The 16,360-nt window shown below is 41.9% G+C and overlaps 1 protein-coding gene across 5 annotated transcripts in view; it reads right to left on the reverse strand.

Moving 5' to 3' along the window:
• The window catches only part of SH3D19 (SH3 domain containing 19), a 96,701-nt gene that overhangs the window by 14,377 nt on the left and 65,964 nt on the right, over positions 1 to 16,360 (reverse strand). For all 5 annotated transcript variants that reach the window (XM_066632236.1, XM_066632239.1, XM_066632237.1 and 2 more), the window contains 6 exons: positions 11,343 to 11,452; positions 9,330 to 9,388; positions 5,912 to 6,170; positions 4,349 to 4,417; positions 2,841 to 2,913; positions 663 to 793 (listed from right to left, as the gene is read on the reverse strand). In XM_066632236.1, the coding sequence (XP_066488333.1) occupies positions 663 to 793; positions 2,841 to 2,913; positions 4,349 to 4,417; positions 5,912 to 6,170; positions 9,330 to 9,388; positions 11,343 to 11,452 (701 nt within the window). The remainder of the gene's footprint in view (positions 1 to 662; positions 794 to 2,840; positions 2,914 to 4,348; positions 4,418 to 5,911; positions 6,171 to 9,329; positions 9,389 to 11,342; positions 11,453 to 16,360) is intronic.

The raw sequence follows: 16,360 nt of genomic DNA on the forward strand, positions 1-16,360 counted from the left end.
TCCTGAGGTACCCAATTAGCTTACAACATAAACTGAAGTTTTCTGCATGCAGCCATCTCTTGCTCCTCTCATCTGCAGTCTTCCTTACCAGCCTTTTGGTTTCTTCCATTACAATTTTGTAAAGAGAATTGTTGAAGCATTGCCTTACAGGCAATAGGCAACAAGATCCATGGTATTTCTCACTGACATGTGACACTGCAGCGCCACGTCTGGTGCAACCTATCATCTGTCATGTATTCACCTCCAAAGAAATGCCCTGACACACTCAGTGACACCCTTGAGGTGTTATCTTCCTTAAGTGCATCAGTAGAAGATGATCTTACTTAATACACCAAGGAGAAACCCAGAAGGTAAACTGCTGTGGCAAGAAGCAGCACAATATGCTCGGAGCTGATTTATGAGCACACTTGAATTAAGTAAAGAATGTATTCTCACTTAACTTGAAATTATCATGAGAATGATGCCCATAAACAGCCAGGCAGAGTTGCAAGATGAAGCAGACTAGCTGTACCTCACAAACAAGTTGATATCTGTTTTGTGCACGAAGGCAAGATTTATCTACATGACATGTTCAATAAAATGCACAGGGGAGACATTAAATTAGAACCAAGATGTGTACACAGATGGAATGCACTATATTTCACTGGAAGTGGCCTACTTACAATCACTTTCACAAAGCTGGCAGGAAAGATCCCTGTGCAATTCTTGCATTTTCCTCTGTACCACTCATCATCTATTTTCTCCAGTAGATAAACCGTCTCTCCAGATCTGAGGTCCAAATCATCTGAATGTTCTATAGAAAAATATATATAGTGGAGATGAACGCAGTGCTGTGAATTTTGTGGAGTTGCAACAAATAATGAACGCAAATACCAGCTGAAGCTTCCAAAGAAGCCAAAATACACACTATCAGATATTTGACAATTGACAAGGCACACCGTGTTGACAGTGGGATGCTCATATTCCCCATTGGCATGACTAATAAATTACCTTCCCCCAAATTCCTGTAGCACACCTGTGGACCACTTGCAGCACACCAATGTGTCACGGCACAGTGGTTGAAAATGGCTGGTTTAAGCCATGCTTATCCTAGCCTGTAAACAGATTATGGTAGTCCCCAAAACTGTGAGGGGAACCTGTCACAAACATAGTGCTACTGCTAAGCAAGTAGAAGCTTAGAACTGCCAGGCTGATCCCATACACAGCAAAACCGACTTTATTTAAGAGCTTTACTGGAACAAATAAAAGAATTGCAGCTATTGCTACATATAAAAAAGAAAAGAAAAAAGAAGCTAAATAGGAGGTTAATCAGATGTAGGGAGAAAAGCAACCAGCAAGCTTTAACTAATGAGGCAGGTTATAGCTCTCCCTACGGAGGACAACATTTACTCGTGGAGGCCCCCTCTACTGGTGGAGGTGGGGACATCCGCTAAAATTTAGTGTTGGGAGAGTCAGGGCAGACAAAAGAAAATATTTCTTACGCAGCACGTAGTTAGTCTGTGGAACTCCTTGCAACAGGATATTGTCATGGCATCTGTCCTAGATACCTTTAAAAGGGGAATGGACAAATTTCTGGAGGAAAACACCATCACGGGTGACAAGCCATGGTGTGTATGTGCAAAATCCTGATTTTAGAAGTGGGTTACCTCAGAATGCCAGATGCAAAGGATGGCACCAGGATGCAGGGCTCTTGTTGTCTTGTGTGCTCCCTGAAGCATTTGGTGGCCCACTGTGAGATAGAAGCTGAACTAGATGATCCAGGGGGGCTGTTCTTATGTTCCGATTATATTGATTTCAGGTGAATGTCGCTTAGTGACGGCATATGCGACAGTCGCCACTGGTCCCTGTCCCCCTTACCCCCAAGCCTCTAAAGCCGAGGGGAGCTATGCTCCCTGTGCCTCTGGGAGCTTTTCTGAGCCCTGCAAAGGCTCAGAATGGCTGAAACAGCCGAAAAGATATGACTTCTCATTTCCTTGGGAAACTGGAATTCACGTTTTCTTGGCCATTTTGGCCATTCTGAGTCTTGCAGAGGCAGTGCATGCAGGGCTCAGAAAAGCCTCGAGAGGCGAGGGGAGGCTTTGGTGGCTTTGTTTAATGTCAAGCCTTGCTTGACAATGGGGGTGCCAGTCTTTATCCCTGTTGTTAGGAGACACACGAGTGTATATACAATGGGCCCTCCCTATCCTTGAAGGTTTGGTTCCAGACCCTGCCACGGAAAAGGAATTTTGTGCACGCTTGGGTCCATACCCAAAGCTCCACAATGGAGCCTCTAGAGGCCTCTCCTGGGTCGGCAACCCACTCTGTTGGCCTCTGCACGCCTCTATGGGCCTCAGAATGGCCTGTAGAAACCTCTGGAAACTACTTTCATTCAAATTGCAAGTTGACTCTGAAAAGTGGAAGTAGATTCCAGAGGCTTCTGCAGGCCATTCTGAGGCCTTTGGAGGCCAATAGAGTAGGTCACTGACCCAGCATGACCCAGAAGACTCCAGAGGCTCCAGGTAAGAAATTGTGGGGAGCTTCCAGAGGCAGCCATGTAGACCCTCTGTATCTGTGGATGGTTAAATCCCAGATACAGCACACCAGGATGCGCTATACAGAGTGGTTCTGTTCATATGCTTTTGCTCTTCCAATGGCTGGCACATTAGGTCTATTACAGAGAAAAGGCACAGATCGGAGCCTCCACAGACTGCTGAGGAATTCAGCTTCCAACATGTCAGCTGGAGTTCAAGAATTAACTAAAGCCTTCAAGTATCCAATTCATTCTTCCAAAGAAAAGAAGAAACCAGAACTTCAATTTAAATCTATTTCCATTTCAGATTTTATTGCTGATCCTAACTCACCTGCTAAAAAGTCATGGAGCACTATTGCATAAGGAGCACCTGTGTCAGAAACCTTCTGGGTATTTTCTGAATCCTGAAAAACACAATAGATTTGGTAAATTATTATATTTTTGATCTTCTAATATTTGTTGGGAGACCTAGCTCTCTGTTTGGAGTGTTGTATCCTTCACTGATTATCCTACACTGATTTACACTCCTAAATGTCAATTTCAAGAAACCTGCCTATTAGACATGAAATGCAGGGTCTGATTCTTTTCTCAGTTAATCCAGATTTAATACTGCCTGAGCCCATTGAAAATCAATGGTCTTAAACCAGCACAGTACGTGCATCAGCAAAAAGAAAATCACCTCTTTGGAAACTGCCATGGACAGTTTCCAAAACAACTACAGCTGCTTTGTTAACTGCAAATGAGATGTATGCCTGTCTAAGTTTTTTACACATTAGGTAAGTTTTTAAACTAATTTATTGAGATGCTACATCTACAACACCATTGTAGAATTGTAATGTTGTAGTGCTAGAAAATTTCTCAATGATAACATGAATAAGCTTGAGGGATCTGTGAGTTTACATGCCTCCATCTCTTCCATTATCACACAAGAAGTGAAAGCACTTGCTTTAACTAAAACAAACTGCAGTTTCACATTGTACACAAACTTAGGAAACTTTGGTTTGTTAACTAGAGTAAAAATCAGGTTATCAAACCATTGTTTAATACACTGGTTTGATATCCTGGTTTGTTTTCACACTAGTTCCACAGTGTGTATGTAATGTGGAACTATGATTTGTTTTAAAGTGAAACTTCCACTCTCTTCTCATGCAGAACAGGTGGTGAAGTGGGAGCTGTGGCTTCATTAGGTTCATTAAAATAATCTTAAGCCATGGTTTAAGTGTTAATGTTTCTGAACTGGGCTACTGAGGTGCCTAGTGCAGTTTGCATACAAGATGCTGGCTGTTTCAACGTACTATATCGATTGTTTTTTGTTAAAAGAGGTAAAGGCCTTCTAGTTTATTTCAAAGAGAGAAAGCATACATGTAATCTAAAATTACGAAATGTTTACCAGTTCCATATATACTAGCAAAATGATACTTTAGACTGACCACCTCGTCTTCCAGCCCCATGTCACAATACGTTGCTGCACAGGCTTAAGAGTTGCATGTTGGGTAATACAGAATGAATAGGAAGCTGCAGTTGCCATATGAACTTCTTATATTGCGCCACTTTTCTAGCTCTTTTTTATATGCAATTCTTGAAATATTAAAATTCATACCCTCTCTCTGTTCTTCAGACTCTCTTCCAATGCAATTATTTTGTGCATTTGGGATAACTGAATTCTGTCAGTTTCTATTCCTTTCTGGCATTCAATGCAACTGTTGACAACATAGTCCTGCAGCCTAAGCACATCTCTCCACCCTTTATACTTTAAAGTCACTGCAAAGCTGATGATTTAATGTTTTACTTGTACATTTACACAAACACCCACAGCCACAAGAAACAGAACTGCTTCACCTTGCAGGAGGGTGGTCCAGTGCTTTGGGAAGAAACATCTTCCTTGGCAATTCCATGGGCCACAGGAAGCTTAAAACAAACAATTCACATGTCAGTATAAGAAAGCTTTCTATACACAACTCAGGGCCCAATCCTATCCAGTTCTCCAGGGCCGGTGCAGCTGCGCCAATGGGGCATGCGCTGCAACCTATGGTGGAAGGATAATCCCAGAGGCATCCTCAAGGGAACATTTGTTCCCTTACCTTGCGGCTGCATTGCAGCTGCACTGGTGCTGGAAAGCTGGATAGGTATGGGCCCTCAATGTTCCACCACATATTATTATAAAGACAAACTGAAGACACTCAGTATTATATGCTCATTTTCATTCTTGAATTCAGATTACTGCATGAACCATTTAAAAGCACATTTTCAGAAGCACAAACAACTATTTGTTTTCAGATGAACTGGGACACTGGTATGCAATCAACTTCTAGGTCTACTTAACTTGAGTGCTTCATTCATGTAATTAGATCTTGGGATTTAAGACTTCCTGTAAATTATGCTGTTTAACATGGCAACTATTACCTTTAATGCCATACATGAGCAACTGGCTCAGATCTTTGGAAATTTCCTATATGCAGCAGAAAATCAGTTGGTAGGTACCCAGGATCTGTGAAAGCACCAAGCTTTGGAATGCCCTGCTTGTGGAAATCTGAATAGCTCTATCACTGTTGGCATTCTGGAACCTTCAGAAAACTTCTATTTCTCTGTGCATTTAGCCTTGAGATCTGAATTCTATTCTTGCCTTGTTCCGCTGAAAGCATTTCTTGGCCCTGATGTTTTTGTCTGTTTCATTCTAATATGCTTTTCTTGTACTGTTTCATTTCATTGCTAGCTGCCTTGGAGGTCCCAAAGGTAGGATGGAAAGTGCAGGGTATACATAAATAAATCTGTATTCCTGCAGTCAACCTAGCAGGATCAATAAAGGCTATTGTCAACACAGCTATTATCATACCATTATGACTACAGAAGCTCCATGCCACATAAGGAGAACTTATGAGAAGGGCTTTCAAGTTTATGCTATCATTTCTGCTAGAACAGGGGTTCTCAAACTCCTTACCTTAGCAACCCACTGCACCACCTGCAATGGATCTGGGTCCCACCAAGGCCAAGAAGCTGCAGGGTAAAATAGCACACAGTCTGGAAGCTGCTTCTGGGTCGTGCCAGTGTGTGACCGACTTAATTGTCAGCAGTGCATCGCAGTTCTCAGACTGTGAGTCACAACCTAGTTTTTGGACCAGGAAGCAGCACAACGTGGCCAATGAAGTGGGCTGTGCACCATTTTACATTGCAGCTTTCTGGTTGTGGCTGGCCTGAGACCCAACAGTGGATTACACTTTGAGAAAAGTTGTGCTAGAAGTTATGTTTAGAAACAACTTCACAATACATCAGGAAGTTACCCTTCTAGTTGGCTTGCGGAACTTCATTAGATTTAAAAGTTATCTCTACAGTTCCTTTTTACTCAGAAATGTGATAAGCCACATCTTTCCAGTCTCACTAAAATTAGACCATCCATCTTCTCACCATGTATTTATTGTAGAGTGGATGACCTGGCTTGGGTCGAGGCGGTAACGTTGGATCTTGGCTTTTAATATCCTGACTCTTTGTTCTCTTGACTCCTAACCCAAACGTGACATTCTTTTTATGGAGCATCATGTCAGATGATGAGTGAGAAACACTATTCATTTGTGATGAGTACTTGGTGGACTTTGGTGGTGGAGGTCGTCCTGGAGCACCCTTAGGTGGAGGAGGTCGAGCTGGCATGATTTTTCCATCAACAGGTCTAGAAATTAAGTAAACAATAAGAAATTCAACAACGCCACAGAAAGTGTTATTAGTTCAAATGTGTCGAAAAACAGTGTAGGGTTATTTTTAACTCCGAAGAAAACCCCAATGCTTCATGCCCATCCGAGACTTGATAATCAATGCAGCTGTCTCAGCAGCAACCCTTGAACAGAGAATTCCTACTGACCAGTTTTGATTCCAGACAACCTGCTGCTGCAGCGAGACGTCACTTAAGCAGCCCATCATTAAAGAATTTTGTCTGAAGCTGCCAAGGGCATTGGATATACTGTGGCTAAGCTGCCTTGAGCGAAAGCTTGCTGAGCCAGCTGGACACAATATTAGAAGATTATAAGTGGTGAGCTGTGCTCCCATCTAGTGCGGTATAGAGTACACAGAAGAACCAATATGTGTTTCTTTCATACATTTCTCTCTGCTGCGCCACTCAAGAACTTGAACAATTTCGTCAACATGTCTTTGTGGAAAACAGTCAAAGAAGCAACACAGCACAGTAGGATTTTGTATGTGCTTATATTCTGTTCAGTTCAAGAATACCTACAAGTGAAACTCTCTTCAGACCTTTTTCTGGTCACTGTACCTACATAATATAAATTTGTTACACTGCAATTTATTATTTTTGAAACTATGGGTTTGTTTGTTTTTCTGCTCAGTAAGTTTCTATATACTGTGGGTTAAATAGCCCACTCCCTCTTCCCAACTGAAGCTGTGATCCCACTGAAAAGCCACTTCTGAGGAGGAACCTTGACAACAGTTTAGGATTCAGCACAGAGGGTTGCAAGGGGATGGGGAAATATCCTGAAACTGCAAGTGAAGACTACTTTTGCTAGTAGTTTTGGAATATTTGACTTTGCTGCCTGCCCTTACTTTTAGCTAGGGTGAGGCAATATGACTCAAGTGACAGACGGTTGGAGTACCATTAAAAGGCATTCAAATTGTCAATTATTTCAGCTTTTTCTTTCATCAGCTCAGAAGTGCTGCTTGGATTTTCTGCCTCACGCAGCAAAATGTCTTGGACCAGATCCAATTACACTGACCCACACCTTTTCTGCAGCTTAGAATCTGCCAAGTCCTGAAGTCATGCTCCTGCGTTTTCAGTACTCTCTAAACCAGCTATTTTCAGCCAGTGTGCCACGGCACATTGGTGTGCTGTGAATGGTCCACAGGTGTGCCATGGGAGTTTGGGGAAGGGTCATTTATTAGTAGGGCCATTGGGGGATAGCAGCATGGTGTGCCTTGTCAATTATTGAAAAACTGATGGTGTGCCTTGAGAATTTTAGCACATTGTCAATGTGCCACATGATGAAAAGGGTTGAAAATTATGGCTCTAGGCTGTGTGGGTCCTTATACCCCTAATATTGTCGCTTCAGTTAGCAATAATTGAATAGTAATGCACAAATAATGTTTAAATGGAATGGGAAGAGGCAGGATTCATATTTATTAGGCTTTTAGCAAACAAAAAACGAACAAGTTAAACATGTCTTACAACTCAGTAGGCAAAAAAATAAAGAGGCACATTAATATAAACAGCAACAATGAATCATCTCCCTTGAGATGAGCTAGATTTTGCTGAAACAATGTTCTGGAGCTTACTCCTCCCGTGACCATTGCACTAGTAATATCAGCTTTCAGGATGGAAAGAGACTCATGTCTTCTTGCCATGCTACACTGGATTGATCCAGTTCCACGATCAGCTCAAGCTGTCAAGTACAATATAGTTCTGTGAGAAGAAAAGCAGCATGCTTTCCAGTTTATTGAACACTTGTATTTATTTAATTTCTCATTTTTTTATACTTCCCTTCCTTCAAGGAACTCAAGGTGTGTACATGGTTCCTTTCCTCCTTTTTGTACTCACAACCACACTGTGTGATAGGTGAAGCTTCATGGCTAAACGAGGGTTTAAACCTGGATCTTCCAGGTCTAAGTCCAACTCCAGAACCACTACACCATCCTGGCTCTCTACTTTTGTTTACTTCTTTAGAATGATTGACTCAAGAGCCTCTGGTCTACAGAGCAGAACGTTATCAAAATCTCTTCCTAAGGCCCAGTTACTGCTTCATTAGCGCTATAGTAGCCACTTCAAAATGGAACCCAGTAGCAGTTCTGCATGGAAAGCTCTTTCTGCAAAGCAGGGAAGGGAGCTGCTCCCTATGCATTTATAGCCATTTCAACCATGTCAACACAACCCAGGAAAATAATATCAAATACCCACATATGAGATGATCAGCAACTTTTTTCCCAGCCTGGGGGCAAAGCAGAAAGAAACAGCAGCAGTTTACACCCCACTGAAGTAGCAGTGCAAACATACAGAAGTTAATTGCTTCACTACTGAATTTAATGCAGCAATAAATTACTGCTATATGCAAAGCTATATGTAAAAATAATCTTTATTAATGACCTCAATGATCATAAAATCTACACATAACCATTCTCACCAAACATGGTGGTGACAGAACTAGTACTATCGGATACAACTTGAGCCTATTCAGTAGTGCTATAATCGTGGAGAATTTGCACAGTTACAGAAAATCTATGCATACACCACAAAGCCCTGAGCATGCCACATTCTAAAACAGTGGTCTCCAAACTGCGCACAGCCTCCCTGGCACAACCAGAGCTTACTTTTCCCCCAGGGAGTCTCTCATCTTCATGCCCAATCTCCCCCAAATCTTATACTGGCCAGTTGCATCTGCCTCGAAATCCAGGCACAAAGCCTACTGGGGTGACAGAACACGGAAGTGACTGGTCAGCACGAGGTTTGGGAGAGATCAGACACAAAGATGAGAGGCTCCCCGGCAGAACAGTAAGCTCTGTTCACTCCGGGGAGGGGTTAACACGGGTGACAGATCCAGCCCGTGGGCCATAATTTGGAGAGCCCTGTTCTAAAACCCCACTACAGTGACCATCTAAAACAGTGATTGCTTTATGAATGCCCAGCATCCATAATAATGAAGATCACTCCCTGAGTAGAGTAAAAGCAAATGCTGTAAGGGGGCAGGATTTTAGATTGTGGTGGAGATGGGCTTGGTGGGCTTATGGTATGGTATGGTATGGTAACTCTGGAGGCTCGTCACGATTCCAGCACTTATGAACAGAGCTTCTGTAACAGCTCCCTCATTGGTTACCTTGATGTTCTACTCACCTTGGGGGCAAAGGAGGTTCATTCCTGATTGATCGTGTCAAATTCAAATGCTCAGATTCCTACAAGGGCATAACATTCTTTATCACTATCTGGACAAAACATTTTAAAATGTTCAAAATTTGTATTACTTCTCTTCAGGGTTGAGAGCTTTTTCCTCCAACAAGTGGGTTCATTTATACAGATAAAATTGTTCTCGTATCACATAAATGAGATTGATGTGTATATATGCACATTATAATTTTATTCTTCAAGAGAGATGGAAACTAACATTGTGTTGTGTGAATCTGCGCATGATACATTCAGTAGAAAATTGAGTTCCACCAAAGAGTCAGGAAACCCTTATGAAATTTCTGAAAATCTGAATTTCCTTTTAATATTTGTATTGAGGGAAAAAGTAACTATAATTTTCAGGAATTTCATAAGAATTTCCTGACTCTTTAGAACTCAATTTTTTCAATGGTATGATTTCAGCTCTTCTGATTTCTGAAGCCCACAAACCAATATGGAATGCAATCTAACATGCATTATTACTACACAGTTTTTACTTATTTCAATAAGGCTTCAATAAGGAAATGAATGAAGGCTGCATTGAAGCTGTGTTTGCTAAATTGGTTTCAGGATCTTTTCCTACCCGGGGGAAGGGGACAAAAGTGCTGAAGCATGCACGATGCGGCGGCAGCCATTCTCAGCGCTGCTGCAGCTGCGCACCCTGGGTAGCTCAGGATAGGGCTGCCCATCTTTAGAAAGTCCACTGCTGTTCTGTAACTCTTTTATTCAACCAATCTTGACATTTTCTGCATTTATAATTTTACAAATTAAGTAATTACAGATGAAGAGAATGAAGTTCTGAACTGCACTCTCATTATTTCTTTCATATATCTTTCAATGGGACTTCTTTCCTGGTGAGAAAAAGCATAACTAACTAATATTAAAAGGCTTTATCTTACTTTGGTGATGAAAATAAAGAATAAAATATCGCCTTTTCTCTGGAAGGATTCATGGAGTATTTACTATATTTTAGGGGTTGGGACAAAATAGCTGGGGAAAAAAGGCAACTGTGAAATTCTATTTTACTTAAAAAATAATACCTATCTTGGTGACATAAGAAGAGACAGACTCTCTAGAGCAGGGGTGCTCACACTTTTTTGGCTCGAGAGCTACTTTGAAACCCAGCAAGGCCCGGAGATCTACCAGAGTTTTTTTTACAATGTTTGCGCCATCATAACATATAACATTTATGTGTACAATGTATGTTGGTGTACCTTGAGCCCCACTGAGTATAACAGGACTTACTCCTGAGTAGACATGCCTAGGATTAGGCTGTGAGGCTGCAATCCTAGCCACACTTACCTGGGAGTAAGCCCCATTGAGTACAATGGGCCTTACTCCCGGCGTTTCCTCCCAGAGGCACCTGAAGGGGGGGGGGTCGGCACTCCGCGATCTACTCATTTTGCCTCGCGATCTACCGGTAGATCGTGATCCACCTATTGAGCACCCCTGCTCTAGAGAGCGGAGGACAAGACACATCTTCAAAATATTGAATAGAAATTTGTACAAGATTACGTTAGAGACAAAAAGTCTTTGGAGAGCTAAGAAAATTACTGACTTAAGTATAGAACAAGAAGCTATAAATGACAACACTAGCATGTTTTCAAGCATTACTACTCATCCCCAAAGGACACTACTTAGGAGGAGGCAAGGTCAGTTCCCCGTGAATCTAGCAAAGATTCACCCAGTAAAGATGCCACAGGCAGACTGGTCTGTGGTTGAGTACTTTGAAGTCAGAGAAGCCCGTAATGGTTCTTGCAACACACTAGCTGAGTTTCCACAGAACACAACACAAAGCACACAACTTCAGCACACAGCTTCAGAATTACTAATTTTGCATAACAAAGATTTCCAAGGAAATGTAACCTAATAATTTACAGTGGAGGTTCAATTTTTGTTCAGAATTACATCTTATGTACAAAAGAGTTATTCAAAGATTATAAACACAGGCAAATAAAAATGCACCTTTTTTGTTGTTTTAATGTTATTGGGTTTTCCAGGTGTAATGCTAGATGTGTTCCCAATTGGCTTCTCTGTAGGAAGTGGTGGAGGGCTTTCAGAAACTTCATGTAAAGCTGAAAAAAAAATTAGTAATTTGTCAGTGTCACCAACTATATTGCAGAGATATTAAAAGTAAAAACCAACAAAGGACATTAATGATCGACTAATAACAAAGCAAAGTTGAAATTTGAAAGCAAAGGTTCTTCATGTGGGCAGACGATCTCTAGAAACAACAGAACACAATGAAAAATTCCAGAATATACTAAATATACATATAATATACAAATTGGTGAAAAAGTACAGGACATGTTGTATTGGTGAGAATCATGCTAGTCCACCTCACCTGTATCAGGTTCTGTTAGGGAAGCTGGAGGCTGACCAAGCATAGAAGTGCATAGTGAGATCAGCTCACTTTCCTGCTCTCTGCTTCAAGTTGGGGGGGGGGGCACCTGAGAAAGACTTCCCCTCCCAGCAGAGCACAGAAACTAGCAGCTCTGTTTAAAACCAAATGGCAGTTGTGATCATGAACAATCAGCCGAGAAGCTACTAAAATCACTGGTGGCCAGACTATTTAGGCAAGTAACATGGATATAAACAGTTACAAACCAAAAAGAAAAAGAGGCTTAACCAAAAAACAGAAGGTTGGGGTGGTAGAAAACTACTGCAAGCAAACCTGGGGAAAAATGTCCTGATCTGCCAGAAACCAGAAAACCGTAACATGGAATACAGTTTCTAGTTACATCCAGCAGGTGGAGCCAGGTTGCTACTTAATAAAGAGAGCGAAAAAAGAAACCTCCCAACTCATAGGGGAAGTTTTGAAGACTGGCTTGGATTGGAAATGGCAAGCAAATTACTTCTCTTAATGTGTCTAGTGAGAAACTCAGGCTGCAATTCTAACCTCACTTTCCTGGGAGTAAGTCCCATTGAATACAATAGGACTTACTTCTGAATAGACCTGGTTATGCTTGTGTGCTTAGTCCCTACTGCTAGCTACATTGTCCCAGGAATGCTAGCCATCTGCATGTACCTTCCACAAACCAGCAGATGGTTCCAACATAGACTTGGCATAAGACACCTCCCCAGTAATGTGTGGGAGCCTATATGATCTAGGTCTGATGATGTCATGGGGTTACGAGACAGGAGAATTTACCATTCTACCCCTTTACTTAGGCAAGTGACCTTAGCTGTCCAATTGGTGGGCATAAAAGCCATGAAGACTATAAGCAACCATTGGGTTTTAGAGGTAGCTATCTCTGGATATCAGATGCAAGGAAGTGACAACATCATGTTCTCTTGAATGCCCTCTGAGGCATTTGGTGGGCCACTGTAAGATACAGGAAGCTGGACTAGATGGGCCTGATCCAGCAAGGCTCTTCTTATGTTCCTATGAGAATCTCAGCAGGAGGGTTGGCAAGGAGCTACTGTCTTCAGCAGTTTCCAGACCCAAAGTCAGAGCAACCCACATCTTGTACATGTGGCCTTTTGAGAATGGCATTTGAAACAAATAACCTCATAGGAGCATCCCAGGATAATGGCTCCTGCACTGAAGATGCCAGGCAGTCTCTTTTGGAGCATCCCAAAGTCCTCTGAGGGGCTAGAAGTGTCCAAAAATAACAAAAGATAGGCAATATGCACATGATCCAGTTCTACTAATGAAGGTAAGCAGACCTGCCATATTCATGTCTACATATCTATATCCTGCATCCTAAGTTTAGTTACTCACAACTAAGAAAATTAGCAATGGGGCTTAGTCATAAATAAGGGCACAATCCTAACCAGATCTACTCAGAAGTAAGTCATATTTTGTTCAATGGGGCTTACTCTTAGGAAAGTGTGGTTAGGATTGCAGCCTGAGTCTTATAACTAAATTTGGGATACAACCCAATATCTTGTGTGAAAACCTGAAAATACAATGGCAAATGCTTAACATTTTTTACACTGAAGTAAATGGGACTCAAATGATCACATTTTGCCAAATTGTGTCCATGAAATGAACTGACCAGGGGTTCTCTGAATGAAGGAGGTATAAATTAATGTATAATTAAAAAAAAAAAAAACTTCTACAAAATGCTCACCATTCATAAAATATTCAATCAACCTGGACATTAAATTAAAGAATATAGTGTTGCTTAGCAGACATTCTGAAAGACTTGGTGGAACTGAGGCATCACTCTAACTGAGACACATGTGCATCTCAAGGAGGGTCCAATCCTATCCCATTTTTCAGGGCTGATGCAGCTGTGCAAACAGGGCGTGTTCCTGCATGATGGGGAGCAGTCACGGAGACCTCCTCAAGGTAAGGGGACATTTGTTTCCTTACTACAGGGCTGCATTTCAGCTGCATTGACAATGGAAAGTTGGATAGGACTGGGCTCTTAATGACCAATCCTATCCAACTTTTCAGCACTGGTGCAGCCCCAATGCAGCCTTGAGATAAGGGAACAAATATTCCCTTACCTTGAGGAGGCCTCTGTGACTGCCCCCCCCCCCCATGACAGGATGCAGCACACACCCCGTTGGTATGGCTGCATCAGCACTGGAAAGTTGGATAGGATTGGGCCCTTAAGCAGCTACTTATTGCACAGGATTGCCTCTCAAGGGAAAAAAATTCAATATGTCTTAAGAAACATTTACCCAAAGACCTGGGTGGAGTTATCTGTTATGCTGCAATCCTAGACACACTTACCTTCGACTAAGTGGCACTTAACTCAGTGGGGCTTACTTCTTTGTAGATTTTTATAGGATTTCACTGTCAGGCACAGTGATTTGTGCACTTTTTAGTAGAGAAGAAGAGGGAAACACAACCCTAAAATTGTGTAAAAAGCCCCCTAAGAAACATAAATCTATGATTTAAATATTAGAAATTTATTTTTACTCATTTCTTCCAGCAGCTGCCTCAGTCAAAGCAGCTCCACTTAGTCTTCATATTATCTGAAGAATCAATACCACATGATTTCTAAAAGAACTGATTTCTAATAGAATCAATACTTTTAGAAAAATGTGTGTGCTTCTTTTTAGGCTTGAAAAGGGAGAAGAGCATTTTAATACATGACCTACCTGGGAAACAGATCATAAGATGGAGAGCCAACACTAATAGGCCTGATCTTCTTGAAAATTTGTATCATTTGCACGATAGACAAGCCCCATCAGCTCAATTTTCCATCAAACTGACAAAATCAGGATCTTGCTACTAATAATACAAAAGGTCCAAAGCTAGAGTTCAGTATGATTGGCCTAGACCAGGGGTCTCCAAACTTTTTGGCCAGAGGGCCACAACAAATATCTGGCATGGTGCGGAGGGCCAGAAAAACAATTTAAATAAATAAATTAGAGATGGAACTTAGATAAGAGAATAAATGAATGAATGGGCTCATTCATTTAATTTCTGGTCCTCAAAACACCCTCCAGACACAATCAGAGCACAGTTCTGCTCATGTTCAGTTGAGTGGGCCAGAGGCTTTCAGGGGACAAGAGGTTAACTGCAAGCCGGAAAGAGGCTTGCTGTGGGCCACATCTGGCCCCCGGGCCAGGGTTGGAGACCCCTGGCCTAGACCATCTCATTTCTGTTGGGTTTTCAATCTCAAGGCTTATTATAAAACAAAAAGTTAAAGAATTTTGTGCATTTTAAGGCTACTTTGTTTTAGAACTGGCTGAAGTTGTGTTTTAGTTAGTCTAGATCAGGGGTGTCCAAACTTTTTGGCAGGAGGGCCACATCATCTCTTTGACATTGTGTTGGGGGTGGGGAAAAATTAATTTATATTTCAAATTTGAATAAATTTACATAAATGAATATATTAGAGATGGAACTTATATGAATGAATGAAGATCTTGCAATAACTCAAGGTCTATAAAAAGCCTTGTACAAAGCAAGGTCAGCCCTTCCTTTGCTGCCACTGCTGCATCACAGATGTGAAACAGCAAGCAGTGGAGGAAGCCCTTATCCCACAGCTCACGTGAGAGGTCGAACAATTGGCTGTCATGCTGAGAGCAGTTGCATCAGGCCAGTGAGGGCTCCAGCATATCTCCAGAGGGCCAGAGACTCATTGGAGACTGGGGGCTACTTGAGGGCCAGACTGGGAGTTCTCAAGGGCCGCAAGCGGCCCCAGGGCTGGGGTTTGGGCACCTCTGGTCTAGATCAGGGCTGTCCAAACTCTTTGGCAGGAGGGCCACATCATCTCTCTGACACTGTGTCGGGGGCCGGGAAAGAAAAGAATTAATTTACATTTCAAATTTGAATAAATTTACATAAATGAATATATTAGAGATGGAACTTATATGAATGAATGAAGGTCTTGCAATAGCTCAAGGCATATAGCAAGGCACAAAGCAAGGCCAGCCTTTCCTTCACTGCTGCTGCATCACAGACATGAAACAACAAGCAGAGGAGGAAGCCCTCGTCTCACAGCTCATGCAAGAGGTCAAACAGTTGGCTGTCACGCTGAGAACAGTTGCATCAGGCCAGGGTGGGCTTCAGCAAGTCTCCGGAGGGCCAGAGGCTCAGAGACTGGGGTCTCCCTGAGGGCCAGACTGGGAGTCCTCGAGAGCAGCAAGGGCCCCAGGGCCAGGGTTTGGGTACCCCTGGTCTAGACAGATCTAGATGAAATGGATTAGATAATTTTTCCTGGATGCTTGTTTTCCTGGTTACTTTCTTATCTTAATTGCTCTTACAGATTAGAAACCACAGAACTTATTGAACCTATTTACCAATGTTTCTCAAAGTCTTAGTTGAAAACAAAAAGTTTAATTTTTTTTATTTACCCAAGTCTGAAATGTTGTTTGCCACCCCATATCTTCATGACATCTCATACTACTTGAAAGAAGTAATTTGTATAGGTTGAAAAAGAGATTTTTAAGTGAAAGAAAAGGGTCCTGTTTGGTGGAGGCAATCGAGAAAATTTGACCACTTTGTGGTAGTGGTTGTGGCAAGATGGGGAAGAGAAGCAAGAAGAGGGTTAAGCTTAAGTGAGTTGTACTGCTCGCCT

This window comes from Tiliqua scincoides, chromosome 6 (genome assembly GCF_035046505.1).
Source record: "Tiliqua scincoides isolate rTilSci1 chromosome 6, rTilSci1.hap2, whole genome shotgun sequence".
NCBI lineage: Eukaryota > Metazoa > Chordata > Lepidosauria > Squamata > Scincidae > Tiliqua > Tiliqua scincoides.